Here is a 25,647-nt window from a genome sequence, read left to right on the forward strand (position 1 = left end):
TAACCCCTAATCTGCCGACCGCCCACCTACGTTATACTTATGTACCCCTAATCTGCTGCCCTAACACCGCCGACCCCTATATTATATTTATTAACCCCTAACCTGCCCCCCACAACGTCGCCGCCAGCTACTTACAATAATTAACCCCTAATCTGCCGACCGCAAAGCGCCGCTACTTACCTTATCCTTATGTACCCCTAATCTGCTGCCCCTAACATCGCCGACCCCTATATTATATTTATTAACCCCTAACCTGCCCCCCTCAATGTCGCCTCCACCTGCCTACACTTATTAACCCCTAATCTGCCGAGCGGATCTCATCGCTACTATAATAAATGTATTAACCCCTAATCCGCCTCACTCCCGCCTCAATAACCCTATAATAAATAGTATTAACCGCTAATCTGCCGATCGGAGATCACCGCTACTCTAATAATTTTTTTAACCCCTAAAGCTAATTTTAACCCTAACCCTAACACCCCCCTAGGTTAAATATAATTTTATTCTAACAAAATAAATTAACTCTTATTAAATAAATTATTCCTATTTAAAGCTAAATACTTACCTGTAAAATAAACCCTAATATAGCTACAACATAAATTATAATTATATTATAGCTATTTTAGGATTAATATTTATTTTACAGGCAACTTTGTATTTATTTTAACCAGGTACAATAGCTATTAAATAGTTAAGATCTATTTAATAGCTAAAATAGTTAAAATAATTACAAAATTACCTGTAAAATAAATCCTAACCTATGTTACAATTAAACCTAACACTACAATATTAATAAATTAATTAAATAAACTACCTACAATTATCTACAATTAAACCTAACACTCCACTATCAATAAATTAATTAAATACAATACTTACAATTATCTACAATTAAACCTAACACTACACTATCAATAAATTAATTAAATACAATATCTACAAATAAATACAATTAAATAAACTAACTAAAGTACAAAAAATAAAAAAGAACTAAGTTACAAAAAAATAAAAAAAATATTTACAAACATTAGAAAAAATATTACAACAATTTTAAACTAATTACACCTACTCTAAGCCCCCTAATAAAATAACAAAGCCCCCCAAAATAAAAAAATGCCCTACCCTATTCTAAATTACAAAAGTTCAAAGCTTTTTTACCTTACCAGCCCTGAACAGGGCCCTTTGCGGGGCATGCCCCAAGAAATTCAGCTCTTTTGCCTGTAAAAAAAACACATACAATACCCCCCCCCAACATTACAACCCACCACCCACATACCCCTAATCTAACCCAAACCCCCCTTAAACAAACCTAACACTAATCGGAATTAAGGTAGGAATATTCTGATTGGCTGATGGAATCAGCCAATCAGAATCAAGTTCAATCCGATTGGCTGATCTAATCAGATTGAGCTCACATTCTATTGGCTGATCGGAACAGCCAATAGAATGTGAGCTCAATCTGATTGGCTGATTGGATCAGCCAATCGGATTGAACTTGATTCTGATTGGCTGATTCCATCAGCCAATCAGAATATTCCTACCTTAATTCCGATTGGCTGATAGAATCCTATCAGCCAATCGGAATTCAAGGGACGCCATCTTGGATGACGTCATTTAAAGGAACCGTCATTCGTCGTCTAGTCGTCGGTTGAAGAGGATGTTCCGCGTCGGCTTGGAAGAGAGATGGTTCCGCTCCGCTCCAGAAGAAAGAAGATTGAAGATGCGGCTTGATAGAAGACTTCATCCCGATGATGGACTTCCGACTTCAGCCCGATGATGGACTTCCGACTTCAGCCCGATGATGGATTTCTTCATTCGCCGCTTGGATCCAGACTTCAGCCCGAAGATGGACGTCACTCTTCAGCCCCCCGCTTGGGCTTGGATCAACACTTCCAAGGACGGATCAGTGAACCTGGCAGGGTGAAGATAAGGTAGGAAGATCTTCAGGGGCTTAGTGTTAGGTTTATTTAAGGGGGGTTTGGGTTAGATTAGGGGTATGTGGGTGGTGGGTCTTAATGTTGGGGGGTATTGTATGTGTTTTTTTTACAGGCAAAAGAGCTGAATTTCTTGGGGCATGCCCCGCAAAGGGCCCTGTTCAGGGCTGGTAAGGTAAAAGTGCTTTGAACTTTTGTAATTTAGAATAGTGTAGGGCATTTTTTTATTTTGGGGGGCTTTGTTATTTTATTAGGGGGCTTAGAGTAGGTATAATTAGTTTAAAATTGTTGTAATATTTTTCTAATGTTTGTAAATATTTTTTTATTTTTAGTAACTTAGTTCTTTTTTATTTTTTGTACTTTAGTTAGTTTATTTCATTGTATTTATTTGTAGGAATTGTATTTAATTTATTTATTGATAGTGTAGTGTTTGGTTTAATTGTAGATAATTGTAGGTATTTTATTTAATTTATTTATTGATAGTGTAGTGTTAGGTTTAATTGTAACTTAGGTTAGGATTTATTTTACAGGTAATTTTGTAATTATTTTAACTATTTTAGCTATTAAATAGTTCTTAACTATTAATAGCTATTGTACCTGGTTAAAATAAATACAAAGTTACCTGTAAAATAAATATTAATCCTAAAATACCTACAATATAATTATAATTTATATTGTAGCTATATTAGGGTTTATTTTACAGGTAAGTATTTAGCTTTAAATAGGATTAATTTATTTAATAAGAGTTAATTTATTTAGTTAGATTTAAATTATATTTAATTTAGGGGGATGTTAGTGTTAGGGTTAGACTTAGCTTTAGGGGTTAATACATTTATTAAAATAGCGGTGAGCTCCAGTCGGCAGATTAGGGGTTAATGTTTGAAGTTAGGTGTCGGCGATGTTAGGGAGGGCAGATTAGGGGTTAATACTATTTATTATAGGGTTATTGAGGCGGGAGTGAGGCGGATTAGGGGTTAATACATTTATTATAGTAGCGCTCAGGTCCTGTCGGTAGATTAGGGGTTAATAAGTGTAGTTAGGTGGAGGCGACTTTGTGGGCGGCAGATTAGGGGTTAATAAATATAATATAGGGGTCGGCGATGTTAGGGCAGCAGATTAGGGGTACATAGGGATAATGTAGGTGGCGGGGGTTGTACGGAGCGGCAGATTAGGGGTTAAAAATAATATGCAGGGGTCAGCGATAGCGGGGGCGGCAGATTAGGGGTTAATAAGTGTAAGGTTAGGGGTGTTTAGACTCGGGGTACATGTTAGAGTGTTAGGTGCAGACGTAGGAAGTGTTTCCCCCATAGGAAACAATGGGGCTGCGTTAGGAGCTGAACGCGGCTTTTTTGCAGGTGTTAGGTTTTTTTTCAGCTCAAACAGCCCCATTGTTTCCTATGGGGATATCGTGCACAAGCACGTTTTTTAAGCTGGCCGCGTCCGTAATCAACTCTGGTATCGAGAGTTGCAGTGGCGTTAAATATGCCTGTACGCTCCCTTTTTGGAGCCTAATGCAGCCATTCTCTGAACTCTCAATACCAGAGTTATTTAAAAGGTGCGGCTAGAAAAAAGCCAGCATTAGCTATGTGGGTCGTTACCGACAAAACTCCAAATCTAGCCGTGTGTGATTAACAGTTTAAATAGTAATGTTACCATGTAAGTAAAAAATCCTAAAAAAAATATATTAGTTTGGATATACTGTTAAAAACATACTCAGCACATCTTGCATGTCACGCTGAGTATTGTTTGTCTTTTTTTTTGTATAAATGTTAATTAAAGGGCCACTAAACCCAAAATCTTTCTTTCATGATTCAGACAGAACATACAAATTTAAACAACATTAGAATTTATTTCTATTATTTATTTTGCTTCATTTTTTATATATCCTTATTTGAAGAAAAAGCAATGCACATGGGTGAGCCAATCACATGAGGCTTCTATGTGCATCAACCAATCAGCAGCTACTGAGCATATCTAGATATGCTTTTCAGCAAAGAATATCAAGAGAATAAAACAAATTAGATAATAGAAGTAAATTAGAAATATGTTTAAAATTGCATTCTCTTTCTAAATCATGAAAGAAAAAAATGTGGGTTTTATGTCCCTTTAAGTGTTGTATTCTCTATAATGTTATGTCAGATGACAGGAATTGAATACAAATATTGCTTACATTTTCTCTATTCAGTTAAAACAGTGTATTGTTTTTTGGGAATTCTTTCAAACATGGCTGTCACTTGTTATTTATGAAAAGTTGCATAGGCAAGATTCATTAATCATTCAATCTTATAGCAAGTATGTGAAACACTTTTTTTTCTGGCACCTAACAGTTAAGTCTAAAAAAAACCTATAAAAACAGCAAGGGTTTTTTAGGCACAATCTACAAGAAATAACAAGCGGCTAGATTACGAGTTTTGTGGTATGAGTAAAAAAGCAATGGAACTTCCATAGTGCCAATATTACAAGCTTTTTCTGGGCGGCCAAAAAGTGAGCTGTACACGCAATCTTAAGTCAGTAGTTATGAGTTTTACACTACAAAGCTGTAGCATAAAACTTATAACTAAAGTGCTAAAAAGTACACTAACACCCATAAACTACCTATTAACTACCTATTAACCCCTAAACTGAGGCCCTCCCGTATTGCAAACAGTAAAATAAACTTATTGACCCCTAATCTGCCGCTCCCGATATCGCCACCGCTATAATAAACATATTAACCCCTAAACCATCGCACTCCCGCACCACAAACACTAGTTGAATATTATTAATCCCTAATCTGCCTCCCCTAACATCGCTGCCACCTACCTAAATTTATTAACCACTAATCTGTCGCTCCTTTTATTTTACAGGCAAGTTTGTATTTATTTTAACTAGGTAGATTAGTTAGTAAATAGTTATTAAGTATTTACTATCCACCTAGCTAAAATAAATACAAATTTACTTGTAAAATAAACCTAACCTGAGTTACACTAAATTAAACCTTACACTACAATTAAATAAATTAAATACAATTACCAAAAATGACAAAAAAAAAAAACAAACACTAAATTATACAAAAAAAAAAAAAAAGAAATGATCAGATATTTAAACTAATTACACCTAATCTAATTGCCCTATCAAAATAACCCCCCCCCCCCCCCCCAATATGGGGAAATTGTGCATGAGCACGTAAAACCAGCTCACTGCGGCTTTCAGCAGCGCTGGTATTGGAGTGCGGTATGGAGCTCAATTTTGCTCTACGCTCACTTTTTGCCTAATAACGCCGGGTTTATGAAAACCTGTCATACCAGCGCTGTGGGAAGTGAGCGGTGACAATAACGTGCAAGTTAGCACCGCACCCCTCATAACGTAAAACTCGTAATCTAGCCGAAAATATGTAGTTAGACTAAATGCACTTTATTAAAAAGGTCATTGGTTTTGTTTCAAAACAGAAACAATACAATTATATTCAGTTTAATGCACTTTAAAAGCTTGTCTTTTGAGAATTTAATATGTGAAATATTTAAATTAATTTAAATTAACTTCAGGACTTTTGATACCGCGACAGTCTTAACTTAACACATCACATGATAACCCAACACCACGTTTAACCAAGTGTGCTATACCCAAAGGTAGTTAGGCATATTTTACATTTCAATTTTCTTCACAAAGCAGAAAATGTTCTAATTATTTTTTTTAAATATATATTTATATATAAATAAATATAAATATATGTATATATATATATATATATGTATAGCTATATACAGATATATATAGGAATAGAAATGTAAAAATACTTACAACATTTCCCCCTATGAAATCTTCTTAAATACAGCAAATACACCATAAAACACATTATTAAATATTAATATCCATTTAAAAGTATTTTTCTTATTTTCAGATATTTCTCATCTATCCCTATATTTCTGTGTGTTTGTCTAGAATAGTCATACTCCTTACACTCCATGGGGCCGATTTATTATCCTGCAGATGGACATGATCCGCTGTAGCGTATCATTTCCGCCGCAGATTGATAAATGCCGACAGCATACGCTGTCTGCATTTATCATTGCACAAGCAGTTCTCGTGAATCTGCCGCTGCAGATTCACGGCCAATCGACCACTAGCAAGGGATGTCAACCAACCCAATCGTATACGAAAGGGCAGATTAGTGTCCGCAGCCTCAGACGTAGCGAATGAGTTAAGGAGCAGCGATCATAAGACAGCTGCTTCCTAACTCCTGTTTCTGGTTAGCCTGAAGGCTCGTGTGGAAACCGATGCATAAAGATGCATTCGGCCGTTAATTAATCGGCCCCCATATCTTAAATTGTTTGGGGGGTTTTCCGAGAAAGTTAAATGGGTATGACAATTTGCTTCTAAAATCAGATTTGCTTAGTTCACATGGTATTCTTTGTTGAAGAGATACCCTGGAGTACTACATGGCAGAAAATAGTGCTGCTATCTAGTGCTCTTGCAAATGGATCATATTCTTGGAAAACTGCTGTCATATAGTGCTCTAGACATGGGCAAGCTCCTGAGCTTTCATCCCTGCTTTTCAACAAAAGATACCAAGAGAATGAAGACCATTTTTAACATACCATCCAAATATTTTTTTCCCCCCACAACATCTGTGGTTACTATGTCAAAGTGCATACGTTTTATCAATTAAACACTGATTTTTCTGTGTGTGCTGTGATCTACATTTTTATTTTTTATATTTTAAAGGCTATCCTCTGGAGATATAAGTTCTCTCAACTGAAAGGCTCTTCAGATGATGGAAAAAGTAAAATTAAATTTTTGTTTCAGAACAAGATACAAAACAAATTGAAGCAAAGGTAAGCCATTTTTTCATAATAATTTTACATTTCTAAATAGTACTTACAACATTTTGGTAGCATAATTCTCTATATATTTTCATTCACCATGCAGCAACTTGGTCAATTTTAGTTGAAATATTTTTTATTGAGTACAATTCAAAATGAAGAAATAATGCAAACAATTCCAATAACCATGACATGATCCACCACCCCCACACTGGATAGCTTGGAACAAAAGTCTTTCTGTGATCTTATAAAGTCCCAAGTGCAGAGTAGGATCCTGTTGGTTTAGTCTCTTGTAACTCCTTTTTCAAGTCTTTTTGTTATTAACCATCCATAACATTTTCCAAATAAAACCTCTTATAAGTGCAGAGTAAATGGATAAAAAAAATTAAAAAAACAATATTAAACAATATGGGTCACTGTGGCCACAGCCCCCAATCCCAACATATACTGAATCTCACTTTTCCCTGTCCAATTGATTTTGCATATACCACTTGAGCCCTGCATCTAGTTGTTATTGTACCTGGCCCCCTCCATCACCCAATAAAACCAGATCTTACCAAATGTCTCTGTGGTATTTTGTAAATGAGCAGCTGTCTCATACATTGCATATGTGTTCTTAATTTTGAGAATAATCTCAGACCATTCCGGAACCCCTGTCTTCCAGTATTTGGCGATGGAAGTCCTAACAATAGTGAATATAATCCTAAAAAATGTATTGATATATTTATTGTAAGTTTTGTTTCTAGTATTCAATAGAGCCTGTGATGCTGAAACTATAACTGGATCCCCCAACAGTCCTGACAAGAGATCTGACACCCGCCTCCACACCATCTCTACCTTGGGGCACTCCCACCACATGTGTATATAGGTTCCCTTGACCTTAAACCCTCTATAACATGCATTTGAGTTACCTGTCACAGAGTGTGCTGTCCTTTCATGTGTCAAATACCATCGAAACACTGATTTAATGCTGTTTTCCCTCAAATCTGCGCTCAATAATCCCCTGTAAGCCTCACTTGTCAATGAGTCCCAATCTTCCACCGATATGGCCAGCCCTAGATCTGTCTCCCACCTACTGATAATAGGTGGTTTGCTCTTGATTTTAGATGACTGGATGGCTAGATACATGCTGGAAATTGCTTTTTTGGGCCTAATCTTTGCGCTACACTGCTTTTCAAGTGTTGTTGTCTGACTTTTAGTTCCTTTTAGTATGTAAGTACGGACCGTGGATAGTATCTGTAAGTATAAAAACCAATGTAATGGAATTGGATGTATCCTCTCCTGTAATTGGGTAAATGTAAGTGGGAGTCCTCCATGTAAGATGTCAGCTACCCTATATAGGCCCTTGTTTTCCCATTTATCCAGGAGAGCATGGCTATCTTTTGGGAGAATATATTTCAGTGGTCGTATGCCAGTGTACTCTGGGATCAATCTGTCAAGTATAGAGTTATGCCACTGCTGAAGTGTGAGCACAAGAGCTCGTGGTCTGTATACCTTCCTAGTCATACCTATATCCTTCCTCCAGAGGATATCCTCTTGGGAGGTGAATCCTCCCATAGAAGCTTCTAAGGTGGGCCATACTATGTCGCAATTTCGTCTTCCTAAAATTGAATTCTGGGCCAGTCTGGAGGCTTGATAATAATCCCATAAATTGGGGAACCCCACCCCCCCCTAACTGTCTATGTCGTGTGAGAATTTGGCCGGGTATTCTAGCATGTTTATTACCACGTAAGTAAGTAAGGAAAGTGGCTTGTAAAGCTTCTAAGTCTTTTTTGGGTACTCTAATCGGTAACGTCCTAAAGAGGTACAGCAGTCTAGGTAGCAGATTCATCTTAATCGCAGATAGTTTTCCATACCACGAAAAGTTATAATGTTGCCATTTGGCAATCTCATTTTTCATGGTTTTAAAGAGTGCTAAATAATTGGCTTGGTAGAGTTTATCATAATCTTGCGTTAGTTTCACCCCCAAATATTGTATATGATTTTTCGCCCACCGAAAGTCAAAATTGGCTTCAATAAGTTTAACTGTGTGATTAGGTATATTAATGGGGAGGGCCTCGCATTTGTCTGCATTGATCTTGTATCCCGAGATAACTGAGAACTTGTGTAGAATGTTATATACTACAGGTAGGGAAATCAATGGCTTGGTCAGAGTTAACAGTACGTCATCTGCAAATAGTGTTATTTTATAGGATTTCCCTCCCAGTTCTAAGCCTTTAATGTCTACTTCTTTGCGGATAGTCTCAGCTAGCGGTTCTATGCATAAGGCAAAGAGCAAGGGCGACAAAGGGCACCCCTGCCTGGTGCCGTTGAGAATATTGAAAGTGTGCGACTGATGTCCTATCGCCCTGACAAATGCCGTGGGGGAGGAGTACAGCGTTGTAATTGCAGATACAAAGGGTCCCTCAAATCCCACCACCCTTAGCACCGTCAGCATATAGTTCCAATCAACCCGGTCAAATGCCTTCTCCGTGTCCAACGAGAGGAGCAGAGAAGGCACTCCATGTGCCCTAAGATAATCCAGCACCGACACCATCCTTCTTATATTATCTGGGGCTTCCCTATCTTTAATAAAACCCACTTGGTCGGGGTGTAATAATAGTAGGAAGAATCTGTTTTTAGTCTGTTTGCTAGAATTTTTGTTACGATTTTAATGTCTTGGTTTATGAGGGAGATCGGTCTGTAACTTGAGCAATGTTTTGTATTTTTCCCCGGCTTTGGAATAACCACTATTTTGGCTTGGAGTAAGTCTTTGGGCAATGGCCTACCCTCTAATATATGGTTCGCAAATTTAGTGAGATGTGGAACAAGTATGTCCTCAAACAGTTTATAATACTCCCCCGGTAGGCCCTCAGGACCTGGTGCTTTCCCTGGTTTTAGGTCTTTTATAGCTTGAGAAACTTCCTTTGAGGTGATCGTGGCATTTAACTGGTCTCTCTCTGAGTCTGTAATTTTCCTTAAATTTGCCTTAGTTAGAAAGTCTGTGAGTAAGTCTTGAGTAGAGTGAGTGTGGTTAACCTTCCTACCATCATAAAGCTCCCCATAGTATGAAGCAAAAGCGTTAACAATTTCCTGTGGATGAGAAGTTTCCACCCCCGTCTGCCCTTATATAGTGCAGGGATGGATGTAGCCATATAACCATCTCTAATCTTTTTGGCTAAAAATTTATCTGGTTTGTTAGCATACAAGAAGTAATGAGTTTTCATTCTATGAGCATACTTCACCGATTGATCTTTGAGAATCATATCTAGTTGTTGTCTTTTTTGTTGTATCTGCTTTAAAATGGATGTTGCTAGTGTCAGTTTGTGTTGCTTCTCTAATGTCTCAATATCTTTAGTGAGGGTATTGAATGTGGAGTTTCTTTTTTTAATAAGTGTCGATTTCTCTTTTATTAAGATACCTCTAAGCACCGTCTTATGAGCCGCCCATACCGACATTGGACATATAGTGGTACCCAGGTTAATATTCCAATATTCCCCCATGGCTTGAATTGTGTTAGCTTTTGTTTGCGGGTCCCGAAGGCACGCCGGGTCATAAGTCCAGGTCTGGGTCCTACCTCTGTCTTTTATGCTTTTAAGTAGTATCTGTGTGATGGAGTGGTCTGACCAAGTGCAAACGTGAATGTCAGCTGACACTAATAGCGGGCATAGAAGCTGGCTGATCAGAATGTAGTCTAATTTGGAATAGCTATTGTGGGCAGCTGAAAAGTATGTGGTGTCAGTTGTGTTACCATATAGGTATTTCCATGTATCGATTAAAGTATGTGGGGAGAGAAGACATAGAATAGTATTAGCTGTTGTTCTCAGCCGGGTTTGTTTTTTAGAAAAGTGTTCATTTGTCCTGTATTTGAGTGCCTGTATGTCAATATTGAAGTCTCCAGCTAAAACTATCCGCATCTGTGACCAGTCTGTTAGCAGATGTGAAATTTCTCTGAAGAAAGTGTCTTGCCTTTCATTTGGGGCATAGACATTGCAAAATAGAACTTCTCTCCCTGTATTTGACCTTGTACTATTAAGTATCTACCCTCCCTGTCTGCAATTGTTTTAGAATGTTTAAAATGTAGTGAAGAGTGCAGCAATATTGAGACCCCCCTTTTTTTAGTGTCTGCCGTGGAGTGGTAGTTCTGCTGGAAGTTTCTGTACCAGTATTTGGGAATGTGCGGCCTAGTGAGGTGAGTTCTTGTAAGAAGATCACATTTGCTTGTAATTTCCTATAATGATCAAACGCTGTGCGTCTTTTGCAATCTGTATTCAACCCTCTCACATTGTGTGAGACTAGACTAATTGTTGGTAAAGCCATATATGTATATAATAACTCCACAAATGTTCAGTACCTGACCCCTGCAAGCGACGTATGTTCATACATTGACCCTGACAATAATGCAACACATACTTAGGGGTAAAAACTAGGTTATTCATAGGACTAAATAAGAAATCAAAGGGAAGGGTATCATTCCCACAGTGACCAACAGCTATACAATAAAAAATTTTAAAAAAAGGAAAACATATATACACATGAAACTACATCATGAATCCAGGCATTAAGCTGCCTAGACATGTAATTCAGTTTAGTGCAGGTAAGAGCAGAACATTTAAATAAAACATGTGAAACAGCCTACTGATATTAAAGATACTAGCAAAATTGAGTCAATATGAAAAACCAAACCTCGGCCTCTAATGGACCTCCTGGCTTTCTGTGAGATTTCACACAATAATCCTCAGAGTGGCCGTTCAGGTTTTGAATTTTTTCTTATTCTCTACTCTGGTCCATCTAGATTTCCGAGCTGATGTTTGTGGTTTCTGTGACCCATGAAGTGGTGGAGGAGAGGAGTCCTGTTGCATCTCCGGTGGATCAAGGTTCAAATAGCTGCAGATCTCTGGGATATCTTTGTCTGACTTGAGAGTGATCAGCCTGTTATTATGAGAGATATGGAGGGCGAAGGGGTAACCCCATCTGTAAGGGATTTTCTGTTTCCTCAGCAAAGATGTGAGAGGGCGTAATGCATACCTCTGCTGGAGAGTGCGTATGCACAAATCTTGGAAGAATTGAATGACAGTTCCTTTGAATTTAAAGGTTTGATGTTTTCTGGATGCTGACATGATGGTTTCTCTATCAGTAAATCTCAACATCTTGACAATGACATCTCTAGGTGGGAGGCTTTCTTTTGGCTTAGGTTTCAAGGCCCTGTGGGCCCTTTCTATTAGGAAATACAAATCCCCCTCATCTCCAGTGATGGCCTTGAACAGTTGGGCAAGATAGGAAAGCAAATCAGTGATTTCCATACTCTCTGGAATCCCCTTCAATCTAATGTTATTTCTTCTATTCCTATTTTTAAGATCCTCCATCTTGTCTTGGAGGTCTAGAATTTGTTGTTGGTGGTGTGAGATGGATTCAGTAGCTGTAGCCATATCTTCTGTCAGGGTTTCATGATCATTCTCTATCGTTTCCACTCTGTCTCCCAGTTCAGATATATCTTGCTTGAGTTCGGCTAAGCTGTTTGTTACTGAGGTATGGAGGTTATCTATTTTGTTCATTAATTTCTCAAAGCTGGAGGTCATATCAGCCTTGGAGACTAATATTTGAAGATCAGCTTTTGTGACTGCTGCAAGAGTCTCCATTGCATCCTGCTGCTTCCCAGCTAAATTGTGTACTTCCTCACCCTCCTTTTCCAATGCCTCTGTCACGCTGAGACCTTTGGATTGCTTTAAAAAGTTGTCCATAGCGGTAGATTTGAGGTTTTTATCTAATTTGGTATTCTTTCTGGCTGTCATCTCAAAATTAAAAGAATCCTGGGCTCCACGTGGGCCACGATATGCTTTCAGGCCAGTAAGAAAAAAGTGTTAGGCCTTGTCCCAAAAAATGGTGTCTGCACCTCAATGATAAAATAATCTCTCAGATATCTTTCAGCTGTGCAATTCTGTTTGCTGTCAATTCTGTGTGCTTTTTGTCGAATCTACCTCCGGAGTGTAGGATTTATTATGCTAGTGATAGATGTTATATAGCTCCTCCTCAGTATGGGTCTTATTGTTTAATGTCCGTTATGCCATGTAATATGGCCCCCTCCACCTCAGCTTTGTAATCAGTATCTGTGAGTGAGGACTAGAATGCTGATCGCTGTTTGTGTTAATTCAGCTTGAATGCGTAAACTTTTGTAATGGTGTTAGTGTGGCTTTATCATATCCACTGTCATGGGTTCCAGAACTTTGCTGCGTCACACATGGCTTACCTCCCGGGTCAATGCATATCTCTGCTACTGTCTCACCGCATGTCAGTTTCTCTGTTTCCATCATCGCATGGCGTATCTGAGACTGCTGACAGATCGGAGATAGGTTTCTGGTCGGAAGCGCTGCTTACTAGTCTTGTATTTGCCCATGCGATATCTATGGCCGCCGTTTGGCTTCAGGGTCGGGTCTGCAGCACCTCCGTGTGTGTCCCAGTAAAAAAAAAAAAAGCATGCAAGCCAGATGAGCTGTGCTGTGCCAGATGTGTCTCTTCTACATATTTGTGTGATTGTTGGCCGTTAAAGCATGTTTTGCCTAAAATAGCTCAAATTCTGCTCGGGAGCTCCTTAACTAAGCAGCCATGCTAGAGCTCGTTCAGCGCTCCGCCCCCCAACTTGGTCAATTTTAAAGCAAAATTACAGCTAGATTACGAGTTTTGAGCGCTATAGGGAAATTAACAACTGCCACAAAAGCGATGTTATTTCATTTTACAGGTTTTAAAAAAACGGCTTGCGCGGGCATATATGGTGGCGTTGAGCTCCATACCTCACCCAAATACAAGCACTGATTTGAGTGTGCTTGTGCACGATTTCCCCATAGGCATCAATGGGGAGAGCCAGCAAAAAAAAGCCTAACACCTGCGCACGGTAACAAAAGCTCTGTAACGAATCCCCATTGATGTCTATGGGATAAGAAAAAGTTAAATTTAAACTTAACACCCTAACCTAAAAAACACGTCTAAACACTCCTAATTTGCCGCCCGACATCGCCGCCACCTTACATAATGTTATTAACCCCTAATCTGCCACCCCCCACATCGCTGCCACCTACATATATTTATTAACCCCTAATCTGCTGGCCCTAACATTGCCGCCACCTAGATTACAGTTATTAACCCCCTAATCTGCTGCCCCCAACATCACCGCCACCTACAGTACATATATTTATTAACCCCTAATCTGCTGGCCCTAACATTGACGCCACCTACATTACAGTTAACCCCTAATCTTCCGCCCCCAACATCGCCGCCACCTACATATTTTTATTAACCCCTAATCTGCTGGCCATAACATTGCCGCTGCCATCTAACCCTAAGCTGCCTTACACTAACACCTAACATTAGAATAAAATAAAATAAATTAAATTAATAAAATACTATGTACTAAATAACAAAAAAATAAACACTAAATTACACAAAATAAAAAACTAAATTATCAAAAATAAAAACTAATAGCCCTATCAAAATAAAAAAGCCCCCACAAAATTAAAAAACCTTAACCTACACTAAACTGCCAATAGCCCATAAAAGGGCCTTTTGCGGGGCATTGCCCCAAAGATAACAGCTCTTTTACATAGCAATTAAAAATACATCCCCCCACAGTAAAACCCACCACCCACACAACCAGACCCCCCAAATAAAATTCTATCTAAATAAACCTAAGCTAACCATTGCCATAAAAAGGTATTTGGATGGGCATTGCCCTTAAAAGGGCATTTAGCTCTTTTGCCATGCCATGAAAAGGGCAATCAGCTCTTTTACGAAGTGCCCAAACCCTAAGCTAAAAATAAAACACACCCAAAAAAAACTTTAAAAAAACCTAACAGTAACCCCAGAAGATCCACTTACAGTTTTCAAAGTCCAGACATCCATCCAGCCGGCGAAGTTCTCATCCAAGCGGGCAGAAGTCTTCATCTAAGCAGGCAGAAGTCTTCATCCAAGAGGGCAGAAGTCCTCATCAAAGTGGGCAGAAGTCTTCATCCAGACGGCATCTTCCATCTTCATCTATCCGGTGCAAGCGGGTCCATCTTCAAGACATCCGGCGCAGATCATCCTCTTCTTATGGTTGCCGCTGTAAAGTGAAGTTCCCCTTTAAGTTATGTCATCCAAGATGGTGTTCCTTACATTCAGATTGGCTGATAGAATTCTATCAGACAATAGGAATTAAAGGGGAAAAATCCTATTGGCTGAACCAATCAGCCAATAGGATTGAGCGTTTATCCTATTGGCTGATCCAATCAACCAATAGGATTGAGGGCTGAAATGCGTTGTTGTGTGGCATTGTGACATATTGTTCCTATACATATATCATCATTTATTGAATTTTCAATATAACCCGGGTTATCTATTGTTCTCATTGTTCTCTGCGTTATCATTTCATATATAAGATCTAATTTGGAGTTGTAGTTGGAAGGGCTATCATATACTCACTACATACCCCACTCCTGCATGCACAGCACTAAGTACAGGATTCTACGTTTGTGGATACTACTATAGCAGCTGAGAGCAGCTGATCATCTGTTTGGAATCACCATCTACCTTCTCCTATGAAACGGAACACCACAGGTGACGTCAGACGCCGAAAGTTAAACAGCGCTACCCGCTCGAGGAAAAATACCGAGTAGGAGAGAGCAAGCACCATCGCTACAAGACAGGGTAACGTACCCGCTATATGCAAGGGGAATGTACAATCTCTTTCTTATATTAAGCTCAATAAGAAGTGGTGTTTGCTGGCTGGAACTCTAACATTATATAGGTACCACCTCTCCCATTGGAAATAAAACACTCAACATGTCCATTTGAGACAAGCGGCTCTATCTGAGCAGAAACTTACACCTATAACAAAATTGTATCAATATGGGTAATAAGTAATAAACATCCAGAGACATTGTTTCTCCATTTATTTGTCTGCAACTTGAGGTATACATCTGCAACATCCACATTGTTTTTAGTAATAATATGTACCTTTTTGATCTGTTTTAAGAATACTATGTTAGTTTAGAATTGATTGCTACACAGTATTTTATATATTTACATCATTTCTTTTATATTGTTGTTATAGGGAGACGTCCCTTTATATACAACTTAAACTATCTTTTATTTTTTAAACCATCATTATATACTTATTTTTGGTATTTTTTTAATAAATATTTGATATATAATAACTAGTGGTGAAATCTTTGGCTCTCAGGTGCCCTCCCTAATATTAGTTTTTTAAATCGAATCTTACTTACTTAGCTTACTCAGTCTAACTCCTATGTATAGCTAATAAATGGCTAGATTACAAGTTTTGTGTTATGAGTGAAAAAGCCTCTTAATGCTGCTTTTTCACTACCGCTGCTATTACGAGTCTTGCAGGTATAGGTGCACCGCACAATCTTTTTGGCCGTAATGCAAATTAACTACCGCACTTTTCAAAAAGTAATTTTCAATGGGATTTCCATAGCGCCGGTATTACGAGTTTTGCCTGGGAGGCCATAAAGTGAGCGGTACACCCTATACCGTCAAGATTTGTACCACCATCTAAAGCCAGTAGTTATGAGTTTTACGTTACAAATCTGTAGCATAAAACTCATAACTAAAGTTTTACAAAGTACACTAACACCCATAAACCTATTAACACCTAAACATCACTGCCGCCACTATACTAAAGCTATTAACCCCTAAACCTAACCCTAAGTCTAACCCTAACACCCCTAACTTTAATATAATTAAAATAAATCTAAATAAAATGTATTATCATTAACTAAATAATTCCTTTTTAATACTAAAAAATTTACCTGTGAAATAAACCCTAAGCTAGCTACAATATAACTAATAGTTACATTGTAGCTAGCTTAGGGTTTATTTTTATTTCACAGCTAAGTTTGTATTTATTTTAACTAGGTAGATTAGTTATTAAATAGTTATTAACTATTTACTAACTACATAGTTAAAATAAATACAAATTTACCTGTAAAATAAAACCTAACCTGTCTTACACTAACACCTAACATTACACTACAATTAAATACATTACATTAGTTAAATACAATTAACTAAATCACAAAAAATAAACACTAAATTACACAAAATAAAAAAGAAATTAGCAAATATTTAAATTAATTACACCTAATCTAAGAGCCCTATCAAAATAAAAAAGCCCCCCGAAAATAAAAAAAAACCTAGCCTAAACTAAACTGATAATAGCCCTTTATAAGGGCCTTTTGCAGGGCATTGCCCCAAAGAAATCAGCTCTTTTACTTGTAAAAAAAAATACAAACAACCCCCTAACAGTAAAAGCCACCACCTACACAACCAACCCCCCCAAATAAAATCCTATCTAAAAGCTCCCCATTGCCCTAAAATGGGCATTTGGATGGGCATTGCCCTTAAAAGGGCATTTAGCTATTTTCTGTGCCCAAACTCTAATCTAAAAATAAAACCCACCCAATAAACCCTTAATAAAACCTAACACTAACGCCCGAATATCCACTTACAGTTTTGAAGACCGGACACCCATCCTCATCAAGCCGGGAGAAAGTCTTCATCCAAGTAGAAAGAAGTCTCAATGAAGCCGGGAGAAGCCTTCATCCAGCCGGCATCTTCTATCTTCATCCTTCCGACGTGGAGTAGCTCCATTTTCAAGACATCCGGCGTGGAGCATCCTCTTCTTTCGATGGTTCTTGAAGAATGAAGCTTCCTTTAAATGACGTCATCCAAGATGGCATCCCTTGAATTCCGATTGGCTGATATAATTCTATCAGCCAATCGGAATTAAAGGGTAAATCAGCCAATAGGATTGAGCTTCAATCCTATTGGCTGATCTAATCAGCCAATAGGATTGAGCTTGCATTCTATTGGCTGTTCCAATCAGGACGACTTTTTGCCACTTGGATGAAGACTTCACCTGACTTGATGAGGATGGAGGTCCGGTCTTCAAAAACTGTAAGTGGATCTTCGGGGGTTAGTGTTAGGTTTTATTAGTTAGGTTAGTTAGGTGTAATTAGTTTAAATATTTGATCATTTCTTTTATATTTTGTGTAATTTAGTGGGTGTTTTTTGTAATTTAGTTAATTGTATTTAATTAATGTAATTTATTTAATTGTAGTTTAATGTTAGGTGTTAGTGTAAGACAGGTTAGGTTTTATTTTACAGTTAAATTTGTATATATTTTAACTAGGTAGTTAGTAAATAGTTAATAACTATTTAATAACTAGTCTACCTAGTTAAAATAAATACAAACGTAGCTGTGAAATAAAAATAAAACCTAAGCTAGCTACAATGTAACTATTAGTTATATTGTAGCTAGCTTAGGGTTTATTTTACAGGTAAGTATTTAGTTTTAAATAGGAATTATTTAGCTAATGATAGTAGGTTTTATTTAGATTTATTTTAATTATATTAAAGTTAGGGGTGTTAGGGTTAGGGTTAGATTTAGGGATTAGGTTTAAGGGTTAATATATTTATTTAGTTTTAGTGATGTGGGAGGCCAGAGGTTTAGGGGTTAATAACTTTAGTATAGTGGCGGTGGCAACATTGGGGGCGGCAGATTAGGGGTTAATAAGTGTAGGTAGGTGGTGGCGATGTTGGGGGCGGCAGATTAGGGGTTAATAAGTGTAGGTAGGTGGCGGCTATGTCGGAGGCAGCAGATTATGAGTTAATAAGTGTAATGTAGGTGTCGGCGATGTCGGTGGTGGCAGATTAGGGCTGTTTAGACTCAGAGTTTATGTTAGGGTGTTAGGTTTAAACATAAATTTTCTTTCCCCATAGGAATCAATGGGGCTGCGTTATGGAGCTTTACACTTCTTAATTGCAGGTGTTAGGCTTTTTTTTAGCCGGCTCTCCCCATTGATGTCTATGGGGAAATCGTGCACGTGCACGTAAAACCAGCTCAAAGCAGCACTGGTATTTGTGTGCAGTATGGAGCTCAATGCTGCCATATCGCCTGCTAATGCCGTGTTTTTGTAAACCTGTAATAGCAGCGTTATTAAAGGTGAGCGGTAGAAATAACTTGCAAATTAGTACCGAGCCACTCATAACGCAAAACTCGTAATCTGGCCGATAGTTTTATTGATGATTTTAAACAATGTATTTAATTAGAAATTATGAATTATTACTTTCATATAAAATATCAGTATTTCACGTTATATATATTTTAAAAATACAATTATTAGTCATTATTATTATTATTATTATTATTATTATTATTATTAATTAGAAATTAAACAAATCTATTGTGTGTGATTACATGCTTTCAATGTGTTTCAAATCTTTCAATACCCATCATAGAAAAAATTTTTTACAACTGCGAGCAGCTGTCAACATTTTGAGCCCATTAACCGATACATACAACAAGCTGAAAGTCATTGATAGGTTTAACGTGAACTTTGTGCAAATGATTTTTGGCTTCTTTTGATTTAAATAGGAGCCAAAAAGAATCTTTGATAGCTGTAGTTTGGTAAATGAAAAATGAAAATCTGACAGCTTTCAGAAATGAAGGATTGTGTTTTCCTATTTTTCCAACAGCTAGATTAACTGCTGTCAGCCATCTGAAATAAAAATAATAATGTGAACCCAGTATAAATAAATTATTTAAAAAAAAAAAATCATAAAAAAGCTATTTTTGGAATCTGTTTATTTGTTATTTCTACAACCCAGATTGCTTTATGAGCATATTTTGCTGAAGTTAAATATGATTTGTGTGGGTTACATAGTCAGAAAACACTGAAGCTAGTGCTTATTGCTTACATGTAAATAATGCAAACAATCTAAAAATGTGCAGCAGTTGAAGTATTAACTAAACACAGACAGATGTGATTTTAACATAGGTTTGTTTAATCAGCCATGTTATCAAGATTAATATTGTATGTACATAATACATTCACCAAATCTGGATTTCTAAAATCCAAACATTCTGAAACCCAAACTATTTAATAAATTATTATTATTTTTTTTTAATAAAATTATCAAAAACTTGCTTTAGCCCCCCCCCCTCTAAGTCACAATCTTCTCTGCTTGTAGCTTTGGTTTGATTTTTGTGTTTTAAAATACAAATAATAGTCTATATTTTTTTAAAACAACAAATATTACCTTTCTGATTACAGCACTGTACTTTCTTTCTAATGGTACTATTTATACAAAAGTAACGACCTTTAGGGTGCACATATAAACTGTATAATGACATATAAATATTGCCTAATATCACATGATATTGTTGTTTACAATAAGTTACATCCCCTCTCCAAACTGTCCCATTTTAAAGATGCAAATAGTAATATATTTTTTTTAAATTATAATCACTGTCCATATGGCAGCAACGTTTGCATTTATGGGCTCCTTTATATTAAAGTGAATGTAAAGTTGATTGAATGTGTGCCCAGTTTTTAAAAATACTATTAAAAACAGGGGCACTTTCATTCATTAAACTTTACATTGCAGGTTTTTTTTAATACTTTTTTTTAGGAAAACCAGATCGGTGATGCTCTGCCCGCGGCTCTTCTGTACTTAGCACAGAAATGACAAAACCTACTTCCTCCAATCATGGCGTGCACCCTGGAGTGGCCATCTCTTGAGGCCACACAATGATTGGAGGAAGCCGGTTTCATCTGAGGTAAGTACAAAGGAGCTGCGGGCAGGAATCGCCGGTCTGGGTTTCCTAAAGAAAAAGGTATTTTTTTAAAATGCTGCAATCTAAAGTTTAATGATTGAAAGTGCCTCTATTCTAATAGTGTTTTTAAAAACCAGGCACTCATTCATTAAAATTTAAGCTGTGTTTCTAGCTTTGTAGCCCCTGTAGTGTATACTTAGATGGACACATCAGCAGCTTTCTGCCACCTCAGTGCTTCTGCTTTAAAATTACAAAGTACAAATCTGATTGTAGTAATTGACAACCCCTGCTCTCATGCAATTGGTTGCCCAAGAGTAGGGGGCAGCACTGTGCAAGCAGCTACTCATTCAAAGATAAATTTGCACAGCCCAATGCTGCACACTCACCACAATCTCAAACACAGAGCTTCCCTAGTTGGGAACCTTGTCCAATATTTATAACAATATTATACATATATTGCTCAAGTCCCATGCTTGTTCCTTAGGCCACTTCAGTATCCTATCAAGCTTAAATCAAGAGAAATAAGTACATTTGATAAGAGAAATAAATTTGACAGTTTGTGTGTATTTTTTTTTATTGCAAGCTCTACCTGAATCATGAAAGTCTAATTTTGACTCTCTCATGTCCCTTTAAAAGCCTCAATAGTAATCATTAGTGTTATCTGGTAAAAACATTATTAAAGTATTAACATTCTTTTTCTGTTTGTTTTCAGGAGCTGGAGTTCTCCAATCTGTTTGCTGTACTTCACTGCATTCATTCATTCTTTGCTGCTAAGGTAGCTTGCTTGGACCCTCTTTTTGTCGACAGTCAGGGAGCTGCATCAGCTACAGTCACAACTTCTTCTTGTGCCACCATGGGTGTTTGTAAAATGAAATACTCTGCTTGATAAGTCTCGGATACTGCACACAGATAGCCGGGAATATAGATACTGTGAAGATGTATTTATTGACTTCAGGCATTTTTGGAATTATGGAATAAGAATCCAGATGATGAATGAGACTTGATATGTTTCAGCTGTTTTAAAGCAGGAAAAAAGTTTCATGAGTTTATGAAATCACCTATTGTATATTCTGAACTCATCATTTCATGACTGTAGCTATGAACCCAGAGGAAGATGGGCACCTTTTTAATATGGTCTGTGTTTTAATGTTAGTGCTCAAGAAATACAATATATATATAAATATGTAAAAAAAGAAAAATACAATAAAAAAAATAGCACTTATTTTATAAAATTATAAAGTGCCAAAATGAAGATTGTTCTTTATGTTTGTGTAGATACAACATATTTTGCTAATTTGAAAAATGCTTGGAAGAATTTTATATGATATAAAAAAATTAAATTGGCAAGAAAGATACAGTATAACTCATGCAGACTTTTTAGCAATTTTATTTCCACATGTACACTGGTAACAGCACCTTAAACCCATGAGACTTGCAATGATACTTCATAACTTACTGACCATAATGTTATAGTAGCAAGTCATTTCCTACAATAAATAACTCTTTTTTACATATCAAAATCTTTAAACATTATGGGCTAGATTACAAGTTGAGCGATAATTTATTGTGTCCCAGCAAACTGGCAAATTCACCCTTTTACAGGTGCATGATAAATAACCAGCTATTACAAGTTATTGCTACCATTAGCTCACAGTAGCGATTAGTGCTCCGAAAATACCAGAGATCAGATCTCTGGTTAATTTTCCAAAAATTTCCCAATTGGCCCCAAAATAAAATATATTTTAGGTTTCTTATTAAAAAAAATGTAGCTTTTTTTTATTAAAAAAAACTGCACAAAGCGGTTGTATGTGGGCTGTTAGACAAAAAATGACACTGAAAAGTGCCTTTACGTTGCAGTCTATGGGTGTTCCCTGTAAATATATGAATATATATATACACACATATAAACACATAAATATATATGTATATATTCATATACATATATATTTTTAATTTGCTGCCAAACGCTGCGCAACTTACCGCCCTTTGCTGAGCTAGGTTCCGTGCCATGTCTCATGGCATGAAAATGAGGCTCAGTTAGAGCCTATGGAAGCGCACTCTCGTGAATACAAAACTTCCATGCGGCTAACTTGTAATACCAGTGCACATTTGCGAGCGCTGGTATTTCTAAGTGTCGCCCTTGCAAAAGCAATATTTTGCGCTCCACTTGTAATTTAGCCCTATCTTGTCCTATTTTCTACAGTCAGGCTATATATTATTTCTGATTTTTGTTTGACCTTTTTATACATAGTTCACACTTTGTATATCTAAGCCATATTGACAATTAAAGATCTTTAGATTTTAAGCTTATTCATAAAGAGACATGGAACTGAGAAAAACATCATAATGCATTTACAGCTCATGAATTGATCCCTTTTTATTTTTTTTTAAACTGGCTGCATTTATTAGGTAGAAAAAAAAGTGATTTTAATATATGCAAATTAGAATTCTGTGGTCACTCACACAAAACTAAACTCCTAATTATTTATATAAGTCTCTACAATAATGAATTAACAGGGGCGCCACAATAAAACCTAAAAAAAACAAGCAAAAAATTATATAAAAATATATCGCTAATACATGTCAAAAATTATATAAATTAATATCACCAGATATCAAATGGCAATAGTCTTTCATATGACAAATGCAGATGTGGAGATCAATCTCCTAAATGTCCAAGATAACAATCCACAGGCTGCTCTTCTGAAGTGTCAGGCCATCCACCAGATCCTAAAAAGTAAATCAAAGAAGGTGCCTCAGCATAACCAGTAAACATCTCCATAGTGGATATGATATTGGAATCACTCACATTGGGGCAAGCACCATCAGGGGCGCGATCTGATAAACACCGTAGTTTGCGGCGCAAGCGAGGGAACCCGCGTCACCCGCAGTTTCAGCTCGCAACTCGAGCTATCCCATATACTGCGCCGTCAGATGCTAACGTGCCGTAAGTCGGATAAACCAGCGATGTCCAGAAATCTGCGCAAGTACAAATTTCTGGCGTCGCCAGTGACTTACAGCACGTTAGAAACTGCCGGCGCCTACAAAACCTGACTAAAGTCTAAATCAACCGCACTGTCTAACACGCCTCCCTAACATAGCCCGACATGTCTAACCCTCTATCCGCTATCCCCCTCACTATCCTAACAATAAAATATGTATTAACCCCTAAACTGCCGCTCACAAACCCCGCCGCAACCTAATAAAGTTATTAACCCCTAAACCGCCGCCAGCTATATTAAATCTATAACCCCCTAAAGTGAGCCCCTAACACCGCCGCCATCTACCTTACCTACCCCCTAAATTGAGCCCCTACCCCGCCGCTATCTATTTTAAAATTATTAACCCCTAATCTAATCCCCCTACACAACCGCCAGCTATATTAACCCTAATTATATTAGGGTTAATATAGTTAATATAATTATTATATTATATATATTAACTATATTAACCCTAATTATATTAGGGTTAATATAGTTAATATCGTTATTATAATATATATATATATATATATATATATATATATATATATATATATATATATATATATATGTATAACAACCCTATCTAACTCTAACATCCCTAACTAAACTCTTATTAAAATAAATCTAATATTAATATTATTAATTAAAATATTCCTATTTAAATCTAAATACTTACCTATAAAATAAACCCTAAGATAGATACAATATAATTAATAATTACATTATAGCTATGTTAGGGTTTATATTTATTTTACAGGTAAATTGTTAATTATTTTAACTAGGTATAATAGCTATTAAACAGTTATTAACTATTTAATAGCTACCTAGTTAAAATAATTACCCAATTACCTGTAAAATAAATCCTAACCTAGTTAAAATAATTACCCAACTACCTGTAAAATAAATCCTAACCTAAGTTACAAATACACCTATCAACTATCAATAAATTAAAGAAACTACAAATATCTATCTAAAAATACAATTAAATAAACTAAACTACAAAAAAAACAAACACTAAATTACAAAAAATAAAAAAAAGATTACAAGATTTTTAAGCTAATTACACCTATTCTAAGCCCCCTAATAAAATAATAAAGCCCCCCAAAATAAAAAAAATTCCCTACCCTATTCTAAATTAAAAAAAGTACAAAGCTCTTTTACTTTACCAGCCCTTAAAAGGGCCTTTTGTGGGGGAATGCCCCAAAGAAAACTGCTCTTTTGCCTGAAAAAAAAAACACAATACCCCCCCCAACATTACAACCCACCTCCCACATACCCCTAATCTAACCCAAACCACCCTTAAATAAACCTAACACTACCCCCCTGAAGATCTCCCTACCTTATCTTCACCATGCCGAACTCCTCATCCGATCCGGGCGATGTCTTCAAGAAAATCGGCATCTTCAATCTTCTTTCTTCACTCCTCCGCTGCGGAGCATCCATCCGGCACGACGACTTCCCGACGAATGAGGTTCCTTTAAATGACGTCATCCAAGATGGCGTCCGTTGAATTCCGATAGGCTGATAGGATTCTATCACCGATGGAAGAAGACTCTCTGCCGCTTGCTTGAAGACATCGCCCGGATGGAAGAAGACTTCACTGCCGCTTGCTGGAAGACATCGCCCGGATCGGATGAGGAGTTCGGAGTGGTGAAGATAAGGTAGGGAGATCTTCAGGGGGGTAGTGTTAGGTTTATTTAAGGTGGGTTTGGGTTAGATTAGGGGTATGTGGGTGGTGGGTTGTAATGTTGGGGGGTGGTATTGTGTTTTTTTTTTTCAGGCAAAAGAGCAGTTTTCTTTGGGGCATGCCCCCACAAAAGGCCCTTTTAAGGGCTGGTAAGGTAAAAGAGCTTTGAACTTTTTTTAATTTAGAATAGGGTAGGGAATTTTTTTTTGGGGGGGCTTTATTATTTTATTAGGGGGCTTAGAATAGGTGTAATTAGCTTAAAAATCTTGTAATCTTTTTTTTTTATTTTTTGTAATTTAGTGGGGTTTTTTTGTAGTTTAGTTTATTTAATTGTATTTTTAGATAGATATTTGTAGTTTATTTAATTTATTGATAGTGTAGGTGTATTTGTAACTTAGATTAGGATTTATTTTACAGGTAATTATTTTAACTAGGTAGCTATTAAATAGTTAATAACTATTTAATAGCTATTATACCTAGTTAAAATAATTAACAATTTACCTGTAAAATAAATATAAACCCTAACATAGCTATAATGTAATTATTAATTATATTGTAGCTATCTTAGGGTTTATTTTATAGATAAGTATTTAGATTTAAATAGGAATATTTTAATTAATAATATTAATATTAGATTTATTTAATAAGAATT

General features: G+C 36.7%; 1 protein-coding gene across 1 annotated transcript in view; it reads left to right on the forward strand.

The window, feature by feature from the left end:
• Positions 1-21,546, forward strand: part of SNTG1 (syntrophin gamma 1) — a 710,288-nt gene extending 688,742 nt beyond the window's left edge. Inside the window, 3 exon segments of the mRNA XM_053715033.1 lie at positions 6,639-6,720; positions 6,723-6,748; positions 21,037-21,546. Coding sequence (XP_053571008.1) covers positions 6,639-6,720; positions 6,723-6,748; positions 21,037-21,210 — 282 coding nt within the window. The 3' untranslated portion in view covers positions 21,211-21,546.
• The last annotated feature ends 4,101 nt before the right edge of the window (positions 21,547-25,647 follow it).

This window comes from Bombina bombina, chromosome 5, assembly GCF_027579735.1.
Source record: "Bombina bombina isolate aBomBom1 chromosome 5, aBomBom1.pri, whole genome shotgun sequence".
In the NCBI taxonomy this organism is placed as follows: Eukaryota; Metazoa; Chordata; class Amphibia; order Anura; family Bombinatoridae; genus Bombina; species Bombina bombina.